Source organism: Platalea leucorodia (assembly GCF_965183815.1).
Source record: "Platalea leucorodia genome assembly, contig: HAP1_HAP1_SCAFFOLD_328, whole genome shotgun sequence".
In the NCBI taxonomy this organism is placed as follows: Eukaryota; Metazoa; Chordata; class Aves; order Pelecaniformes; family Threskiornithidae; genus Platalea; species Platalea leucorodia.
The window spans coordinates 1-20,861 of record NW_028121249.1 but is presented as its reverse complement, the minus strand read 5'-3'; the positions used below and the strand labels follow the sequence as shown (position 1 = coordinate 20,861).

The 20,861-nt window shown below is 69.8% G+C and overlaps 2 protein-coding genes and 1 long non-coding RNA gene across 3 annotated transcripts; all 3 read right to left on the bottom strand.

Moving 5' to 3' along the window:
* Window positions 1-1,546: 1,546 nt before the first annotated feature.
* Window positions 1,547-14,840, bottom strand: DCAF11 (DDB1 and CUL4 associated factor 11; the record flags this gene model as incomplete). The annotated part of the gene is made up of 14 exons (XM_082338986.1): window positions 1,547-1,670; window positions 2,687-2,793; window positions 3,448-3,600; window positions 6,029-6,182; window positions 7,736-7,921; window positions 8,571-8,697; window positions 9,245-9,299; window positions 10,143-10,289; window positions 10,392-10,492; window positions 10,598-10,662; window positions 11,424-11,548; window positions 12,035-12,139; window positions 14,151-14,372; window positions 14,819-14,840. 14 exons carry the CDS (start codon window positions 14,838-14,840, stop codon window positions 1,557-1,559), a joined length of 1,683 nt encoding a protein of 560 aa, XP_082195112.1. The 3' UTR covers window positions 1,547-1,556.
* Window positions 14,841-15,474: 634 nt separating this feature from the next.
* LOC309604063 lies at window positions 15,475-17,230 on the bottom strand. The gene is made up of 2 exons (XR_014230832.1): window positions 16,767-17,230; window positions 15,475-16,681 (listed from the first exon to the last, which is right to left on the bottom strand). It is a non-coding gene; the product is annotated as an uncharacterized lncRNA (long non-coding RNA).
* Window positions 17,231-17,252: 22 nt separating this feature from the next.
* LOC309604062 (phosphoenolpyruvate carboxykinase [GTP], mitochondrial-like) lies at window positions 17,253-20,857 on the bottom strand (the record flags this gene model as incomplete). The annotated part of the gene is made up of 4 exons (XM_082338985.1): window positions 17,253-18,325; window positions 20,347-20,442; window positions 20,536-20,673; window positions 20,758-20,857. Coding segments are annotated over 4 exons (792 nt in total), but the record flags the coding sequence as incomplete, so codon positions are not given.
* Between the last annotated feature and the right edge of the window lie 4 nt (window positions 20,858-20,861).

Below are 20,861 nucleotides of genomic sequence, written 5' to 3'. Positions count from 1 at the left end.
TGTGGGGGAGGGCGGGGGCCTGCCCCATAGCCACACCCACACCCCCCCCCAGCCCCATAGACACCCAGCCCCATAACCACCCCCCAGCCCCACAGCCACCACAGCCCCATAGCTCCCGCCCAGCCCCATAACCCCCCAGCCCCATAACCCCCCAGCCCCATAACCACCTCCAGCCCCATAGCTCCCGCCCAGCCCCATAACCCCCCAGCCCCCCAGCCCCATAACCACCTCCAGCCCCATAGCTCCTGCCCAGCCCCATAACCCCCCAGCCCCATAACCACCTCCAGCCCCATAGCTCCCGCCCAGCCCCATAACCCCCCAGCCCCATAACCACCTCCAGCCCCATAGCTCCCGTCCAGCCCCATAACGCCCCAGCCCCACAGCCACCCCCAGCCCCATAGCTCCCGCCCAGCCCCATAACCCCCCAGCCCCATAACCACCTCCAGCCCCACCACCAAGCCCTATAGATCTCCCCCCAGCCCCGCACCCCCCCCCAGCCCCATAGATTCCCCCAGCCCCACAACCCTCCCAGCCCCACAACCACCCCACAGCCCCACAGCCCCCCCAGACCCACAGCTCCCCCCAGACCCAGAGCTCCCCCAGCCCCACAGCCAAGCCCTATAGATCCCCCCCAGCCCCACAGCTCCCCCCCAGCCCCACAGCCAAGCCCTATAGATCCCCCCCAGCCCCACAGAACCCCCACAGCCCCACAGCCCCCCCAGCCCCACAGCCAAGCCCTATAGATCCCCCCCAGCCCCACAGCTCCCCCCCAGCCCCACAGCCAAGCCCTATAGATCCCCCCCAGCCCCACAGCTCCCCCCCAGCCCCACAGCCAAGCCCTATAGATCCCCCCCAGCCCCATAGCTCCCCCCCAGCCCCATAGCTCCCCCCAGCCCCACAGCCCCCCCAGCCCCACTCACACCTCCAGCCCCACAGCCCCCCCCAGCCCCACAGCCAAGCCCCATAGCTCCCCCCCAGCCCCACAGCCAAGCCCCACAGCTCCCCCCCAGCCCCACAGCTCCCCCCCAGCCCCACTCACGCCTCCAGCAGGTTATGGGGCGAGGCCAGCAGGCTGTGGGGGTCGGCCCGGGCCCTCAGGACGGGTCCCAGCCCCACAAGTAAGGCCAAGGTCAAGGCGTGGGCCCGGGGAAAGGCCGGCGAGGCCAGGACGGCGGCCGCCCCACGGCTGAGGGCCTGGATGGCTGCCCCACACCACCCCATGGCTGCCCCACAGCGGCCGCCCCACGGCCTCCTGGGATGGCGGCCTGGTCCGGGGACAGGTGGCGGGGAGGGGACAAGGACACGGAGAGGACATTGGGGGAGGGGGAAGGGGGGGGGGGGGGGGATGAGGGGGGACGCGGACGGACGGACGGACGGACACAGCAGATGTGGGGCTGGGACTTGTGGGGCAGAGAGGAGGCCGCCACCCCACGGAGTCGCATGGGGGGGGGGGAGGGGGGACACACGTCCCCCTGTTCCCCTCCCCCCCCCCCCAAAATAACAGTGGGTCACTTGTGGGTCACGGTTTATTGGGGGGCGACGGCGGCGCCGTGGGGCTACGGCGCCGTGGGGCGGAGGGGGGGGGCCCCGCTCCCCTCCCCCCCCGCCTCCCCTCCCCCGTCCTCGTCCTGCGGCTCCCGGTAATCCCAGAGGCAGATGCTGCCGTCCCACTGCGGGGGGAGGGGGGGGTCAGGCGGCCCCATAGCGGCGTCCGGCCCCATAGAGACCCCCCCCGGCCCCATAGGGACCCCCCAGCCCCATAGGGAACCCCCAGACCCATAGAGAACCCCGGCCCCATAGGGACCCATAGAGACCCCCCAGCCCCATAGGGACCCCCCAGCCCCATAGGGACCCATAGAGACCCCCGGCCCCATAGGGACCCCCCAGACCCATAGGGACCCATAGAGACCCCCCGGCCCATAGGGAACCCCCAGACCCATAGGGACCCATAGAGACCCCCCGGCCCCATAGGGAACCCCCAGACCCATAGAGACCCCCCCCGGCCCCATAGGGACCCCCAGACCCATAGGGGACCCATAGAGACCCCCCAGCCCCATAGGGAACCCCCAGACCCATAGGGACCCATAGAGACCCCAGCCCCATAGGGAACCCCCAGACCCATAGGGACCCCCCCAGCCCCATAGGGACCCATAGAGACCCCCCAGCCCCATAGGGACCCCCCAGCCCCATAGGGACCCCCAGACCCATAGGGACCCATAGAGACCCCCCGGCCCCATAGGGACCCATAGAGACCCCCCAGCCCCATAGGGACCCCCCCAGCCCCATAGGGACCCATAGAGACCCCCCGGCCCCATAGGGACCCCCCCAGACCCATAGGGACCCATAGAGACCCCCCGGCCCCATAGGGAACCCCCCAGCCCCATAGGGTCCCACCCAGCCCCATAGAGACCCCCCCAGCCCCATAGCGACCTCCCAGCCCCATAGATTCCCTCCCAGCCCATAACCACGACACCCCCAGCCCCACAGCAACACCCCCCAGCCCCATAGGGAACCCCCAGCCCCATAGCGACCCCCCCAGCCCCATAGGGAACCCCCAGACCCATAGGGACCCCCCCAGCCCCATAGCGACCTCCCAGCCCCATAGGGACCCATAGAGACCCCCCCAGCCCCATAGCGACCCCCGGCCCCGCCCACCCCCGGCCCCGCCCCCCCAAGCCCCGCCCACCGAGGCGCTGGCCAGCCTCCCGCCGTGGGGGTGCCAGCTGACGTCGCGCACGCAGGCCCCGTGATTGGTCAGCCGCCGCACCGCCCGCCCCGTCAGCACCTCGTACACTGCCGGGGGGGCGGGGCGGCCTCAGGCCACGCCCACCACCCCCCCCTCGAGCCACGCCCAACGCCCCAAACCCCGCCCCCCACCCGCCGGCCTCGCCCCCGGGCCCGTAGCCACGCCCCCCTTCAAGCCACGCCCCTACAGACCACGCCCACCGCCCTCAAACCACGCCCCCATAGCCACAGACCACGCCCCCCCCCGAGTGCGGACCACGCCCATAACCACGCCCACACCCCCAAAAAGCCACGCCCATAACCACGCCCACACCCCTAAAAAGCCACGCCCCCAACCACACGTCACGCCCCCTAACCACGCCCCCACCCTAAAGCCACGCCCCCAGCCACACGCCACGCCCCCTAACCACGCCCCCTCCCAAAAGACACGCCCCCAACCACGCCCCCAACCGCAGGCCACGCCCCCAACCGCAGGCCACGCCCCCTAAACGCGCCCCCCACGCCCCCCACCCACACGCCACGCCCCCAACCTCCAGCCACGCCCCCACACCAAAGCCACGCCCCCTTCCCCAGGCCCCCCCCCCACCCCCCACCCCCGCCCCCCAGTCCCCTCCCTCCCCACTCCGCTCCCCCCGCAGGCCCCGCCCCCCCCGCAGGCCCCGCCCCCCCCAGGCCCCGCCCCCCCAGGCCCCGCCCCCTGACCTATCAGGGCGCCCGAGGCGCACCCCGCCCCCAGGAAGAGGCCGCCCCCCCCGCGGGGGGGGGAGAGGCGGGCGCGCAGCAGGGAGCGCAGCACCGCGTGGCCCCGGAAGGTGACCAATGAGCTGTCGCCGGGCAGCGGTGACGTCACCGTGGCTGCGGGGGGGGGGGGGGACACGCCCACCGTCACCGTGGCGACTGCTGGGGGGGGGGGACACACACGACCCCTTCCCCCAGGCCCCACCCCCTTCCCCTTGGCCACTCCCCCTCCTGAAGCCCCGCCCCTTTCCCCAAGCCCCGCCCCTTTTCCCAAAGCTCCGCCCCTTCTTCAAGCCCCGCCCCTTCCCAAAGCCCCGCCCCTTAGAGCCCCACCCCTTCCCCATGGCCCCACCCCCTTTCCCAAAGCCCCTCCCCTTCCCCATAGCCCCGCCCCTTCCCCAAGCCCCACCCCTTCCCCATAGCCCCACCCCCTTCCTCCATGGCCCCACCCCCTCCCCAACCCCTTCCCCAAAGCCACGCCCCTTTCCCAAAGCCACGCCCCTTCCCCATAGCCCCACCCCTTCCCCATAGCCCCACCCCTTTCCCCATGACCCCACCCCCTCCCCAACCCCCACCCCTTTCCCCAAAGCCACGCCCCTTCCCCAACCCCCACCCCTTCCCCAAGCCCCTCCCCTTCCCCATAGCCCCACCCATTCTTCAAGCCCCACCCCCTTCCCCAAAGCCACGCCCCTTCCCCATAGCCCCACCCCTTTCCCCATGGCCCCACCCCCTCCCCAACCCCCACCCTCTTCCCCATAGCCCCGCCCCCTCCCCATAGCCCCACCCCCTTCCCCACAGCCCCACCCCCTTCCCCACAGCCCCACCCCCTCCCCATAGCCCCACCCCTTCCCCATAGCCCCACCCCTTCCCCATAGCCCCGCCCCCTCCCCATAGCCCCACCCCTTTCCCCATGGCCCCACCCCCTCCCCAACCCCCACCCCTTTCCCCAAAGCCACGCCCCTTCCCCAAGCCCCACCCCTTCCCCAAGCCCCTCCCCTTCCCCATAGCCCCACCCATTCTTCAAGCCCCACCCCCTTCCCCAAAGCCACGCCCCTTCCCCATAGCCCCACCCCTTTCCCCATGGCCCCACCCCCTCCCCAACCCCCACCCTCTTCCCCATAGCCCCGCCCCCTCCCCATAGCCCCACCCCCTTCCCCACAGCCCCACCCCCTTCCCCACAGCCCCACCCCCTCCCCATAGCCCCACCCCTTCCCCATAGCCCCACCCCTTCCCCATAGCCCCGCCCCCTCCCCATAGCCCCACCCCTTTCCCCATGGCCCCACCCCCTCCCCAACCCCCACCCCTTTCCCCAAAGCCACGCCCCTTCCCCAAGCCCCACCCCTTCCCCAAGCCCCTCCCCTTCCCCATAGCCCCACCCATTCTTCAAGCCCCACCCCCTTCCCCAAAGCCACGCCCCTTCCCCATAGCCCCACCCCTTTCCCCATGGCCCCACCCCCTCCCCAACCCCCACCCTCTTCCCCATAGCCCCGCCCCCTCCCCATAGCCCCACCCCCTTCCCCACAGCCCCACCCCCTTCCCCACAGCCCCACCCCCCTCCCCATAGCCCCACCCCTTCCCCATAGCCCCGCCCCCTCCCCATAGCCCCACCCCTTTCCCCATGGCCCCACCCCCTCCCCAACCCCCACCCCCTTCCCCATAGCCCCACGCCCCTGCGCCCCTCCCCCCCCCGAATCCCCTCCCCCCCGAGGCCCCTCCCCCCGAATCCCCTCCCCCCCCGAGGCCCCTCCTCCCCCGAATCCCCTCCCCCCCCGAGGCCCCTCCCCCCCCGAATCCCCTCCCCCCCCGAGGCCCCTCCTCCCCCGAATCCCCTCCCCCCCCGAGGCCCCTCCCCCCCCGAATCCCCTCCCCCCCCGAGGCCCCTCCCCCCCGAATCCCCTCCCCCCCGAAGCCCCTCCCCCCCGAATCCCCTCCCCCCCGAAGCCCCTCCCCCCCGAATCCCCTCCCCCCCGAATCCCCTCCCCCCCGAAGCCCCTCCCCCCGAATCCCCTCCCCCCCGAATCCCCTCCCCCCCGAATCCCATCCCCCCCCGAGGCCCCTCCCCCCCGAATCCCCTCCCCCCCGAAGCCCCTCCCCCCCGAAGCCCCTCCCCCCCGAATCCCCTCCCCCCCGAAGCCCCTCCCCCCCGAATCCCCTCCCCCCCGAATCCCCTCCCCCCCGAAGCCCCTCCCCCCGAATCCCCTCCCCCCCGAATCCCCTCCCCCCCGAATCCCATCCCCCCCCGAGGCCCCTCCCCCCCGAATCCCCTCCCCCCCGAAGCCCCTCCCCCCGAGGCCCCTCCCCCCCCGAGGCCCCTCCCCCCCGAATCCCCTCCCCCCCGAAGCCCCTCCCCCCCGAAGCCCCTCCCCCCTAATCCCCTCCCCCCCGAAGCCCCTCCCCCCCGAATCCCCTCCCCCCCGAATCCCCCCCCGAATTCCCTCCCCCCCGAAGCCCCTCCCCCCCGAGGCCCCGCCCCCCCGAGGCCCCGCCCCCCCCCGAGGCCCCGCCCCCCCGAGGCCCCCCCCCCCCCGAGGCCCCGCCCCCTCACCGCGCCGCGGCGCCCGCTGCCAGCGATAGTCCCAGCTCTGGCGGGCGACGGCGCGGCGCGCGGCCGCCAGCCCCCCCGCCCCCGCCGGCCGCCGCAGGTCCCAGAGCTTGGCCGTCTGGTCCTTGGAGTTGGTCACCAGGTAGCGCCCGTCCCCCTGGGGGGGGGTCAAGGGCAAAGGTCAAGGGTCAAGGGCAAGGGGGGGGCGGGGCTTGAGGGCACCCCCGGGGCACCCCCGGGGCTTCCGGAGCATCCCAGCTCCACCAGTCCCGGCAGAACCCCAGCCCGGTTGACCGCAGAGCCTTCCCAGTTGCTCCCAGTTGCTCCCAGTTGACCCTACGTCCGTCCCGGTTGACCCTACACCCGTCCCGGTTGACCCTACGCCCATCCCAGTTGCTCCCAGTTGACCCTACGCCCATCCCAGTTGACCTTACATCCATCCCAGTTGCTCCCAGTTGACCCTATGTCCATCTCAGTTGATCCCAGTTGCTCCCAGTTGACCCTACGTCTGTCCCGGTTGACCCTACGCCCATCCCAGTTGACCTTACATCCATCCCAGTTGACCCTATGTCCATCCCAGTTGAACCCAGTTGCTCCCAGTTGACCCTATGTCCATCCCAGTTGCTCCCAGTTGCTCCCAGTTGACCCTACGCCCATCCCAGTTGACCTTACATCCATCCCAGTTGCTCCCAGTTGACCCTATGTCCATCTCAGTTGATCCCAGTTGCTCCCAGTTGACCCTACGTTCCTCCCAGTTGACCCTACGCCCATCCCAGTTGACCTTACATCCATCCCAGTTGCTCCCAGTTGACCCTATGTCCATCCCAGTTGAACCCAGTTGCTCCCAGTTGACCCTACACCCATCCCAGTTGAACCCAGTTGCTCCCAGTTGACCCTACACCCATCCCAGTTGACCCTACATCCATCCCAGTTGCTCCCAGTTGACCCTATGTCCATCCCAGTTGAACCCAGTTGCTCCCAGTTGACCCTACGTTCCTCCCAGTTGACCCTACGCCCATCCCAGTTGCCCCTACATCCATCCCAGTTGCTCCCAGTTGACCCTATGTCCATCTCAGTTGCTCCCAGTTGCTCCCCGTTGACACTACGTCCATCCCAGTTGACCCTACGCCCATCCCAGTTGACCTTACATCCATCCCAGTTGACCCTATGTCCATCCCAGTTGAACCCAGTTGCTCCCAGTTGACCCTATGTCCATCCCAGTTGAACCCAGTTGCTCCCAGTTGACCCTACATTCCTCCCAGTTGACCCTACGCCCATCCCAGTTGACCCTACATCCATCCCAGTTGCTCCCAGTTGACCCTATGTCCATCCCAGTTGCTCCCAGTTGCTCCCAGTTGACCCTATGTCCGTCCCAGTCCCTCCCAGTCCCTCCCAGTGCCTCCCCAGTGCCCCATAGCCCCTCCCAGCCCCTCCCAGTCCTTCCCCAGTGCCCCATAGCCCCTCCCAGTCCCCTCCCAGCCCCTCCCAGTGCCCCCCACTGCCCCCCATAGCCCCTCCCAGCCCCCCCAGTGCCCCCCAGCGCCCCCCAGTCCCCTCCCAGCCCCCCCAGTGCCCCCCAGCGCCCCCCATAGCCCCTCCCAGCCCCTCCCAGTGCCCCCCAGTCCCCTCCCAGCCCCTCCCAGTGCCCCCCAGTGCCCCCCAGTGCCCCCCCCAGTGCCCCCCAGTGCCCCCAGTGCCCCCGGGCCCCACCCTGGGGTGCAGGAAGGTGATGCCGTCGCGGTGGCCGGCCAGCAGGCTGACGGGGCGGGGCCGCCCCTCCCCCAGGCACCGGCGGTCCCAGGCGCGGCAGACGCCGTCGTCCCCGCCCGAGAGCAGCAGCTGCCCCGCCCCCTCCCCCAGCGCCACCGCGTTGACGTCGTCCTCGTGGGCCTCCACCTGCGGGGGGGGGGGGGGGGGAGGGCAAGGTCAAGGTCAAGGTCACGCCGGGGCATGGGGGGGGCTTGGACCCATAGGGTGGCCTCGGCACCCATGGGTGGCCTTGAGCCCTATAGGGTGACCTTGGCCTCCATAGGGTGACCTTGAGCTCTATAGGCTGACCTTGACCTCTATAGGCTGACCTTGACCTCTATAGGGTGGCCTTGACCCCCATAGGGTGACCTTAACCTCTACAGGGCGATCCTGACCCCCCCATAGACTGAACTTGACCCCCCCCCAGAGTGACCTTGACCCCTACAGGGTGACCTTGACCCCCATAGGGGGACCTTGACCTCTACCGGGTGCCCTTGACCCCCCACAGGGTGACCTTGACCTCTATCGGGTGCCCTTGACCCCCATAGGTTGACCTTGACCGCCCCATTGGGTGCCCTTGACCTCTACAGGGCGACCTTGACCCCCATAGGCTGCCCTTGACCCCCATAGGTTGACCTTGACCCCCTCTAGGTTGACCTTGACCCCCCCATTGGGTGCCCTTGACCTCTACAGGGCGACCTTGACCCCCGTAGGCTGCCCTTGACCCCGCCCCCCTCACCCCCCGCCCCCATAGGCCCGCCCCCAGGCCACGCCCCCCGGGGTGGGCGGGGCTGACCCGTAGGACGCGCCGTTGGACCTCCCGGTCGTAGAGGTAGAGGCAGCCGTCGTTGGCCCCGCCCACCACCTCCCGCCCGTCCGGCCCCACGGCCAATGAGAAGACGGCGAAGCGACGCTCTTCCGGGCTGGGGGGGGAGGGGGGAATCAGTGACCCCGCCCCATAGCCCCGCCCCCATAGCCCCGCCCATGACCCCCTGTGCCCCATAGCCCCGCCCAACCCAACTCATAGCCCCGCCCATGACCCCCTGAGCCCCATAGCCCCGCCCACCCCGCCCCATAGCCCCGCCCATGACCCCCTGAGCCCCATAGCCCCGCCCACCCTGCCCCATAGCCCCGCCCATGACCCCCTGAGCCCCATAGCCCCGCCCAACCCAACTCATAGCCCCGCCCATGACCCCTACCTGCCCCATAGCCCCGCCCACCCCGCCCCATAGCCCCATAGAACCCTCTCCCTGCCCCATAGCCCCGCCCACCCCGCCCCATAGCCCAGCCCATGACCCCATAGCCCCGCCCACCCCACCCCATAGCCCCGCCCATGACCCCCTGAGCCCCATAGCCCCGCCCACCCTGCCCCATAGCCCCGCCCATGACCCCATAGCCCCGCCCATGACCCCCCTCCCCGCCCCGTAGCCCCGCCCCCGGCCCCGCCCACCCCATAGCCCCGCCCCCTACCGCAGGTCGAGGGCGGTGTGGTTGTCCCCGTCCCCGTAGATGTCATAGACGTGGACTGGGCGGGGCCGGAAGGGGAGGGGCCTCGTTAGGCCACGCCCCGCCTTTCTCGGCCACGCCCCCCCCAGCATCAGGCCACGCCCCCTGGCCCCCTCCCTATACCTAAATGATGCCCAATAGAGGCGCTGGGAGGGGCACAGGCTCCGCCCCAACCCTTTAGGCCCCGCCCCTAGGGAAAGACCACGCCCCCAAGGCGATGGTCACGCCCCCAGGGTCTGACCACGCCCCCAGGACTTAAGCCACGCCCCCAGGACCCCTCCCTATACCTAAATGATGCCCAATAGAGGCGCTGGGAGGGGCACAGGCTGCGCCCAACCCCCTTAGGCTCCGCCCCTAGGGCAAGACCACGCCCCCCAGGTGATGACCACGCCCCCAGGACTTAAGCCACGCCCCCAGGACCCCTCCCTGTACCTAAACGCTGCAGAGTAGAGGCAATAGAGAGGCTATGCTCCACCCCCACCCCCTTAGGCTCCGCCCCTACGGCAAGACCACGCCCCCCACGACCTGGCCACGCCCCCCAGGGCCTGGCCACGCCCCCTAGGACCCTTCCCTATACCTAAACGCTGCAGAATAGAGCCAACGGAGGGGCTATGCTCCGCCCCCACCCCTTAGGCCCCGCCCCTAGGGCATGACCACGCCCCCCACGACCTGGCCACGCCCCCCAGGGTCTGGCCACGCCCCCTAGGACCCCTCCCTATACCTAAACGCGGCAGAATAGAGGCAATAGAGAGGCTATGCTCCGCCCCCACCCCCTTAGGCTCCGCCCCTAGGGCACGACCACGCCCCCCCCAGGTGATGACCACGCCCCCCCGGGCCTGGCCACGCCCCCCCCCCCACTCACTGTAGTCGGACCAGCTGCAATAGAGGCACTGGGCGGCGTCGGGGGTGAAGACGAGGTCGAGGATGCTCCAGCCGACGTCGCGGGCGCGGGAGGCGCGGAAGAGGCGCAGCCCCTCCCCCCGGCACTCGTAGAGCCGCAGGGTCTGGTCTGGGGGGGGGTGGGGGTGGGGGGGGGTCAATCCGGCTCCCCTCCCCCCCCCCCCCCCATCCCAGCCCCATAGATTTGGGGGGGCCGTGCCCCATAGCGCACCTTGGCAGGCGGAGGCGAAGAGGGAGCCGTCGTCGGAGAAGACGCCGCAGAAAGCTTTCTGGGGGTAGGCGTCGGTGAAGGCGACGTGATTGGGCAGGAAACTTGGGGGGGGGCGGGGCAAATATAGGGGGCTGAGCCCCATAGGTTAATTTTCCCGACCCCCCCCCCCCGTCCCAGTAGCTCCCAGTAGGGTTACGGGTACTTACTGGGAGCCCACGCGGGTTTTTTCGCCCGGGGAGAAGCTGCCGTGGCGGCACCGGCCCCACTCGCGCTGGGGGGAGAGGGGACCCGCGGGGGTCGGGACCCATAGGGGGGCCCCCCCCAGCCCCATAGGGGCCCTCCCGGACCCACAGGGGCCTTCCCGGACCCATAGGAGCCCTACAGACCCATAGGAGCCCCCCCAGCCCCACAGGGGCCTTCCCGGACCCATAGGAGCCCTACAGACCCATAGGCGCCCCCCCAGCCCCATAGGGGCCCTCCCGGACCCATAGGAGCCCTACAGCCCCATAGGAGCCCCCCCAGCCCCATAGGGGCCCTCCCGGACCCATGGGAGCCCCCCCAGCCCCATAGGCGCCCCCCCAGCCCCATAGGCGCCCCCAGCCCCATAGGGGCCCTCCCAGACCCATAGGAGCCCTACAGACCCATAGGAGCCCCCCCAGCCCCATAGGGGCCCTCCCGGACCCATAGGAGCCCTACAGCCCCATAGGAGCCCCCCCAGCCCCATAGGGGCCTTCCCAGACCCATAGGAGCCCTCCTGGACCCATAGCGACCCCCCAGCCCCATAGGAGCCCTCTTGGACCCATAGGGATCCCCCTCAGCCCCATAGCGGCCCCCCAGCCCCATAGCAGCCCCCCCCCGGGCCCATAGACACCCCCAGCCCCATAGGGACCCCCCAGCCCCATAGGGACCCCCCAGCCCCATAGCGGCCCCCCAGCCCCATAGCGGCCCCCCCCGGGCCCGTACCATCCCCCAGCCCCATAGGGACCCCCCCAGCCCCATAGCGGCCCCCCCAGCCCCACCCCTGCCCCACACCTGCCGCAGGAGGCGGGGCAAACTCTCCTCGGTGGGGCGGGGCCCCGCCCCCCGCCCCCCCACCCACTCCAGCTGCGACCGCAACTCGTGGCTGTCCAGGACCCGCGTGTCCGGAGGGGGCGGGGCTTGGGGGGGGGAGGGGTCACATGGTCAGTGGGGGAGGGGCCAACCCACCACCCTCCCCCCCACCCCCCCCCCCCCCAGGCAGCTGGGACCCCCAAATCCCCCCCGTTTCCCCCCAAAAAGGGGACCCCCCCCCCCTCCCCCACCCAGGGTGCCCCTCCCCCACCCAAGATGCCCCTCCCCCACCCGGAATGCCCCTCCCCCCCCCGGTGCCCCTCCCCCACCCAAATATGCCCCTCCCCCACCCAAATATGCCCCCCCCCAAATATGCCCTCCCCCCACCCAAATATGCCCCTCCCCCAATGCCCCTCCCCCACCCAAAGATGCCCCTCCCCCCCCAGGTCCCCCTCCCCCCCCCACGATGCCCCTCCCCCCAAGGTGCCCCTCCCCACCCACAGATGCCCCTCCCCGATGCCCCTCCCCCACCCAAAGGTGCCCCTCCCCCCCCCGCTGCCCCTCCCCCCCCCGCTGCCCCTCCCCCACCCTACCTGGGGGGGGGTCCGGGTCCCCCCCTCCCCCATCCCAAGGTTCCTCATCCGAATCGGGGGGGGGCCCCCCGGCCCCTCCCCCCCCGCGCCGGCCCCGATTGGTTCCTGGGGGGGGGGGGAAACAGCAGGGGGCGCCCTTGGGGGTGGGGGAGGGGCGGCCACACCCTAAAATCCCCCCCCCTCCCCCATAGGGTGACCCATGGCCCTATAGGGCGCCCCATAGCACCCCATAGGGAGCCCCACTCACCCCCTATAGAGCCCCCCCCATCCCCTATAGGGCCCCCCAAACCCTATAGGGCCCCCCCAATCCCCTATAGAGCCCCCCCCCAATCCCCTATAGGGCCCCCCCAATCCCCTATAGGGCCCCCCCAAACCCTATAGGGCCCCCCCAATCCCCTATAGAGCCCCCCAATCCCTATAGGGCCCCCCCAAACCCTATAGGGCCCCCCCCCCAATCCCCTATAGAGCCCCCCCCAATCCCCTATAGAGCCCCCCAATCCCCTATAGGGCCCCCCCAAACCCTATAGGGCCCCCCCCCCAATCCCCTATAGGGCCCCCCAATCCCCTATAGGCCCCCCCCCAATCCCCTATAGGCCCCCCCAAACCCTATAGGGCCCCCCAATCCCCTATAGGCCCCCCAATCCCCTATAGACCCCCCCCAATCCCCTGTAGAGCCCCCCCAAACCCTATAGGCCCCTCAAACCCTATAGGGCCCCCCCTCTACATATATGTTTAAAAGCTTTGTTTTAAATTGGGGCCAAAAGCCTATGCCCCATAGGGCCCCCCATACCCCCCCTGGACACCCTATAGAGCACCCCACAGCCCCATAGGGGACCCCCAAACCCTATAGGGCCCTCAATACCCCATAGGACACCCTATAGACCCCCCCCAGACCCTATAGGGTCCCCCAAAACCCCATAGGGCCCCCCCTATACCCCCCTTGGACACCCTATAGGGCCCCCCAGTACCCCATAGGGCCCCCCAAACCCTATAGAACCCCCTATAGACCCCCCTCAGACCCTATAGGGCCCCCCCCAAACCCTATAGGGACCCCCCCAGCCACCCTATAGGGCCCCCCAGTACCCCATAGGGGACCCCCCAAACCCTATAGGGACCCCCCAAACCCTATAGGGCCCCCTATAGACCCCCCCCAGACCCTATAGGGCCCCCCAAAACCCCATAGGACCCCCCCTTGAACCCCCTTGGACACCCTATAGGGCCCCCCAGTACCCCATAGGGGACCCCCCAACCCTATAGGGACCCCTATGGCCCCCCCCAGACCCTATAGGTTCCCCCAAACCCCATAGGACCCCCCCTATACCCCCCTTGGACACCCTATAGGGCCCCCCAGTACCCTGTAGGGCCCCCCAAACCCTATAGGGCCCCCTATAGCCCCCCCTCAGACCCTATAGGGCCCCCCAAACCCTATAGGGACCCCCCCAGCCACCCTATAGGGCCCCCCAGTACCCCATAGGGGACCCCCCAAACCCTATAGGGCCCCCTATGCCCCCCCCCCAGACCCTATAGGGCCCCCCAAACCCCATAGGGCCCCCCCATAGCCCCCTTGGACACCCTATAGGGCCCCCCAGTACCCTATAGGGCCCCCCAAACCCTATAGGGCCCCCTATAGACCCCCCTCAGACCCTATAGGGCCCCCCAAACCCTATAGGGACCCCCCCCCAGCCACCCTATAGGGCCCCCCAAACCCTATAGGGCCCCCTATAGACCCCCCTCAGACCCTATAGGGCCCCCCAAACCCCATAGGACCCCCCCAATACCCCCCTTGGACACCCTATAGGGCCCTCCAGTACCCCATAAGGCCCCCCCAAAAGCCCCCCCCAGCCACCCTATAGGGCCCCCCCCCGCCCTATAGGGCCCCCCCCAGACCCTATAGGGCCCCCCCCCCCGCCCTATAGCCCCCCCCAGCCACCCTATAGGGCCCCCCCCAGACCCTATAGGGCCCCCCCCAGACCCTATAGGGCCCCCCCCCCGCCCTATAGCCCCCCCCAGCCACCCTATAGGGCCCCCCCCAGACCCTATAGGGCCCCCCCCAGACCCTATAGGGCCCCCCCCCCGCCCTATAGCCCCCCCCAGACCCTATAGGGCCCCCCGGTACCTGCGCAGGAGGAAGGCCAGGACCTGGGCCAGGTCGACGTTCTTCCTCCTCCTCCTCCTCTTCCTCTTCCTCTTCCTCTTCCTCCTCCTCTTCCTCCCCCTCCCCCTCCTCCTCCTCGGGGTCCCCCCGGGGCGGGGGGCGCCCCCTCCCCCTCCCCCTCCCCCCCCCCGCCCCTCCCCCGCGCTGCTGCTGCTGCTGCTGTGGGAGCCCATCCCCCACCACCTGCGGGGGGGGGGGGAGCGTCAGGGACCCCCCTGTTGCCATGGCAACCATCGGGGACACCCCCACCCCCCCTCCCCGTAACCATGGAAACCGCCCTGGGACACCCCCCCCCCCCCATGGCAACGGGCCCAGGGACACCCCCCCCCCCCGTCTCCATGGCAACGGCCCCGGGACACCCCCGTCCCCATGGCAACCATCAGGGGAATTCCCCCCCCCCGTAACCATGGCAACCGCCCTGGGGGACACCCCCTCCGTCTCCATGGCAACCACCCTGGGATACCCCCCCCCCCCCGCATCCATGGCAACGGGCCCAGGACTCCCCCGTAGCCATGGCAACCATCGAGGGGACACCCCCCCCCGTAGCCATGGCAACGGCCCAGAGGACACACACACCCCCCCCCCCGTCTCCATGACAACGGGCTGGGACCCCCTGTCTCCATGGCAACCGCCCTGGGACCCCGTCTCCATGGCAACGGGCCCAGAAACACCACCCCCCCCCCCCGTATCCATGGTAACGGCCCCGGGACCCCCCCTGTCCCCATGGCAACGGCCCGCGATCCCCCCCCCCCCCCCCCCCTCCGGCCGCCCCGCCGCGCTCCAGCCAATCAGAGGCCGAGGAGCGACCCCCCCCCCCCCCCCCCCCCCCCCAGCGCCCACCAATCCGGAGCCCCCTCCTTACCCCCCTGCCCGGCGCTGGCCAATCAGGAGCGGCGCGCGGCGGCGCTGCGCCCCCCCCCTCCCCCTCCCGGCCGCCGCTTGTTTACGTCCGCCGCGCGCCGGAAGGGGCGGGGCCCCGCGGGGGTGGGGGAGGGGCGGGGCGAGCGCTGATTGGACGCGGCGCCTGCTGCTGGAGAGGGGGGGAGGGCAATAAACGGCGTCTCTGATTGGCTGGTGAGAGCGGTGGGGGGGGCGGGCGCCTGCTGATTGGCTGCGGGGGGCGGTGGCCACGCCCACGCGGCCTTGAACCCGGCGCCGGCGGCCAATGAGCGCCCGAGGAGCCTCGGGGCGGGGCCCGGCCCCTCCCCCGTGACCTTTGACCCCCGCCCCGCCCCCCCGCCGTGACCCCTGACCCCCCCCAATGACGACACGTGACTCCCACGTCCCATCCGAGCCCCCCCCAAGGGGCTCTTTTATTGGTCCCATCCCGGCCCCGCCCCCCCAAGGCACGTGGGCAAGGCCCCGCCCACCCCGGGGGGGGGCGGGAGCCAATAGGAGCGGAGGGCGTGAGGTCAGCAGCCAATGAGGACGTCGGAAGGCAGCCGCCGGCGTCGGCCAATGGGAGGCGTCGGTCATCGGTCAACAAAGGGATTGGCCAACGGGAGGGGGGCGGTTGGCCAACGGGGGGAGGGGTGGGGCAAGGGGCGTGGCCACGGGGCAAGGGGCGTGGCCATTGGTCAACAGGGCGTCGCCATTGGTCAAGGGGGCGTGGCCATTGGCCAAGGGGGCGTGGCCAACTGGAAGAGGTCGGTCAAGTGGAAGAGGTTGGCCAAGGTGGGCGGGGTCCCGTGGTCAAGGGGGCGGGGCCATTGGCCAAGAGGCCACCAATGGGCGGCGTCGGCCTCGGGCTCCCGGTGGTCCAATCAGGAGAGACGGTGGCCAGGGGGGGCGTCGACGAAGACCACGGTGGCCACCAGAGAAGATGGCGGCCAGCAGGTGGCGGTGGCGGCCACCAGGTCGGGGTGGTGGCTACCAGGTCGGGGGGTGGTGGCCACCAGGTCGCAATGGCGGGCACCAGGCCGGGGGTGGTGGCTACCAGGTGGTGGTGGTGGCCACCAGGTTGCAATGGTGGCCACCAGGTCGCAATGGTGGCTACCAGGTTGGGACGGTGGTGGTGGCCACAAGGTTGTGGTGGTGGCCACCAGGTCGTGAGGGAGGCGGCCATGAGGTTGGGGGTGGTGGCCACTGACGGGTGAGGGGGGTGGACCCCCGTGAAGACCACAGCAACTGCCCAAACTGGCCACCAACCACCCAAAATGGCCACCAAGGGCCCAGAGATGACCACTAAAGGCCCCAAGGTGGCCACCACAGGGCCGAGATGGCCACCAAAGTCCTGAGATGGCCACCAAGGGCCCCAAGGCGGCCATCAAAGGCCCTGAGACAGCCACCAAAGCCTCGGGACGGCCACCAAAGGCCCTAAGACGGCCACCAAAGGCCCCGAGATGGCCACCAAAGCCCTGAGAAGGCCACCAAAAGCCCAAGATGGCCACCGAAGCCCTGAGAAGGCCACTAAGGGCCCCGAGATGGCCACCAAAGGCCCTAAGACAGCCACCAAAGGCCCCAAGGTGGCCACCAAAGCCCCGAGACGGCCACTAAGGGCCCCGAGATGGCTACCAACGGCCCTGAGACAGCCACCAAAGGCCCCAAGGTGGCCACCAACGGCCCCAAGAAGGCCACCAACGGGCCCTGAGATGGCCACCAAAGGCTCGAGACAGCCACCAAAGGCCCTAAGACAGCCACCAAAGGCCTCAAGGTGGCCACCAAAGGCCCCGAGATGGCCACCAAAGCCCCGAGAAGGCCACCAAAGGCCCTAAGACAGCCACCAAAGGGCCGAGATGGTCACCAAGGGCCTTGAGATGGCCACCAAAGGCCCTAAGATGGCCACCAATGGCCCCGAGACGGCCACCAATGGCCCCGAGATGGCCACCAAAGGGCCCAAGGTGGCCACCAAAGGCTCGAGACAGCCAAAGGCCCTAAGACAGCCACCAAAGGCCCCAAGGTGGCCACCAAAGGCCCCGAGACGGCCACCAAAGGCCCTAAGATGGCCACCAAAGGCTCGAGACAGCCAAAGGCCCTAAGACAGCCACCAAAGGCCCCGAGACGGCCACCAAAGGGCCCCGAGACGGCCACCAAAGGCCCCAAGGTGGCCACCAAAGGCCTGAGACAGCCACCAAAGGCCCTAAGACAGCCACCAACGGCCCCAAGGTGGCCACCAATGGCCCCGAGACGGCCACCAAAGCCCCGAGACGGCCACCAAAGGCCCTAAGACAGCCACCAAAGGGCTGAGATGGTCACCAAGGGCCTTGAGATGGCCACCAAAGGCCCTAAGATGGCTACCAATGGCCCCGAGACGGCCACCAATGGCCCCGAGACGGCCACCAAAGGCTCGAGACAGCCAAAGGCCCTAAGACAGCCACCAAAGGCCCCGAGATGGCCACCAAAGCCCTGAGACGGCCACCAAAGGCCCTAAGACAGCCACCAAAGGCCCCAAGGTGGCCACCAAAGGCCCCGAGAGGGCCACCAAAGGCCCTAAGACGGCCACCAAAGGCCCCAAGGTGGCCACCAAAGCCCCGAGACGGCCACCAAAGGCCCCAAGGTGGCCACCAAAGCCCTGAGACAGCCACCAAAGGCCCTAAGACAGCCACCAACGGCCCCAAGGTGACCACCAACGGCCCCGAGACGGCCACCAAAGGCCCTAAGACGGCCACCAAAGCCCCGAGACGGCCACCGAAGCCCCGTGACGGCCACCAACGGCCCCGTGACGGCCACCGCGGGCCCTCACATCTTCTTGACCCGTTCCTCCAAGGCCTCCAGCTCCCCCATCACCTCCTTGGGCAAGTCGCGGCCGAAATTCTCCTCGTAGTAGCCCCGCAGCTCCCGGACCTCCTCCTCCCAGAAGGCTTTGCGGAAAGGGAAGAGGGCGGAGTAGGCCACGCCCGGCAACCCCCCCAAATCCAAAGCCCCCTCCGGCGGCACCAACCCCACCGGGGTGGGGACGGCGGCCGCCTCGCCGGCCACCCGGCCGCAGATCCAGGCCAGGACGCGGGCGTTGTGGCCGAAGCCCGGCCAGAGGAAGGCGCCGGTGAGGGGGTGGCGGAGGAACCAGTTGACGTGGAAGATGCGGGGGAGGCGGGCCCCCCGCCGCTCGCCGACGGCCAACCAGTGGGCCAGGTACTGGCCGGCGTTGTAGCCGAAGAAGGGGCGCATGGCGAAGGGGTCGTGCATCAGGCGGCGGCCTGGGGGGAGGGGGGGGGGGGGGAGGTGGTTATGGGGCACTGGGAGGTGGTTATGGGGCACTGGGGGCACTGGGAGGTGGTTATGGGGCACTGGGGGCACTGGGAGGTGGTTATGGGGCACTGGGAGGTGGTTGTGGGGCACTGGGAGGTGGTGGGAGGTGGTTATGGGGCACTGGGAGGTGGTGGGAGGTGGTTATGGGGCACTAGGATGCGGTTATGGGGCACTGGGAGGTGGTTATGGGGCACTGGGGGCACTGGGAGGTGGTTATGGGGCACTAGGAGGTGGTTATGGAGCACTGGGAGGTGGTTATGGGGCACTGGGAGGTGGTTATGGGGCACTGGGGGCACTGGGAGGTGGTTACGGAGCACTGGGAGGTGGTTATGGGGCACTGGGAGGTGGTTATGGGGCACTGGGGGCACTGGGAGGTGGTTATGGGGCACTAGGAGGTGGTTATGGAGCACTGGGAGGTGGTTATGGGGCACTGGGAGGTGGTTATGGGGCACTGGGGGCACTGGGAGGTGGTTACGGAGCACTGGGAGGTGGTTATGGGGCACTGGGAGGTGGTTATGGGGCACTGGGGGCACTGGGAGGTGGTTATGGGGCACTAGGAGGTGGTTATGGAGCACTGGGAGGTGGTTATGGGGCACTGGGAGGTGGTTATGGGGCACTGGGGGCACTGGGAGGTGGTTATGGGGCACTGGGAGGTGGTTATGGAGCACTGGGAGGTGGTTATGGAGCACTGGGAGGTGGTTGTGGGGCACTGGGGGCACTGGGAGGTGGTTATGGAGCACTGGGAGGTGGTTATGGGGCACTGGGAGGTGGTTATGGGGCACTGGGGGCACTGGGAGGTGGTTATGGGGCACTGGGAGGTGGTTATGGAGCACTGGGAGGTGGTTATGGGGCACTGGGAGGTGGTTATGGGGCACTGGGAGGTGGTGGGAGGTGGTTATGGGGCACTGGGAGGTGGTTATGGGGCACTGGGGGCACTGGGAGGTGGTTATGGGGCACTGGGAGGTGGTTATGGGGCACTGGGAGGTGGTGGGAGGTGGTTATGGGGCACTGGGAGGTGGTTATGGAGCACTGGGACACGGTTATGGGGCACTGGGACGCGGTTATGGGGCACTGGGACGCGGTTATGGGGCACTGGGACGCGGTTATGGGGCACTGGGGGCACTGGGAGGTGGTTATGGGGCACTGGGAGGTGGTGGGAGGTGGTTATGGGCGGTGGAACGTGGTTACGGGGCGGTGGGACGTGGTAGGACGTGGTTATGGGTGGTGGGACGTGGTTATGGGTGGTGGGACGTGGTAGGACGTGGTTACGGGGTGGTGGGACGTGGTTATGGGTGGTGGGACGTGGTTACGGGGTGGTGGGACATGGTAGGACGTGGTTATGGGTGGTGGGAGGTGGTTACGGGGCGGTGGGAGGTGGTGGGACGTGGTTACGGCGTGGTGGGACGTGGTTATGGGTGGTGGGACGTGGTTATGGGTGGTGGGACGTGGTAGGACGTGGTTATGGGTGGTGGGATGTGGTAGGACGTGGTTACGGGGCAGTGGGAGGTGGTTACGGGGCGGTGGGACGTGGTTACGGGGCGGTGGGACGTGGTTATGGGTGGTGGGACGTGGTAGGACGTGGTTATGGGTGGTGGGATGTGGTAGGACGTGGTTACGGGGCAGTGGGAGGTGGTTACGGGGCGGTGGGAGGTGGTTATGGGCGGTGGGAGGTGGTTACGGGGCGGTGGGAGGTGGTTACGGGGCGGTGGGAGGTGGTTACGGGGCGGTGGGACGTGGTTATGGGCGGTGGGACGTGGTAGGACGTGGTTATGGGTGGTGGGACGTGGTTATGGGTGGTGGGACGTGGTTATGGGGTCACGGGACGTGGTAGGACGTGGTTATGGGTGGTGGGAGGTGGTTACGGGGCGGTGGGAGGTGGTTACGGGGCGGTGGGAGGTGGTTACGGGGCGGTGGGAGGTGGTTACGGGGCGGTGGGGGTGGTGGGGCGCGGCGAGGGGGCGGGGCTGACCGGTGTGCTCGGCGGCGGCGGTGGCCTCGCTCCTCATGGCGCTCCCCACGAAGACGCCGTGGCGCCAGTTGAAGGCCTCGTAGACCAAGGGCACCCCTAGGGCGAGAACCCGCCCCGCCGTGGGACCCGGCCAATCGGCGCCTCCTCGGGGGCGGCGGGGTGGGGCGGGGTGGGGGGGCGTGGCCTCACCTTCGGGTCTCCGCCCACCGAAGATGATGGCGTCGATGGGGACGCCCTCGGGGTCCTCCCACGCCGGGTCGATGATGGGACATTGGCTCGCCGGGGCGCAGAAGCGGGAATTGGGGTGGGCGCAAGGTTGGGGGTCACCTAGAAGATCAGGAGATGATGGGAGAAGCGGGGCGGGGCTTCAGGGGGGGGGGCGGGGCCGCGAAGGGGCGGGGTCTGTCTTACCGGGCTTCCAGGGTTGGCCCAACCAGGAGGTGAGGGTGGTGCCGGGGGGGAGGGGTTGGTCGATGCCCTCCCAGTAGACGCCGCCGTCGCTGGTCTGGCCGACG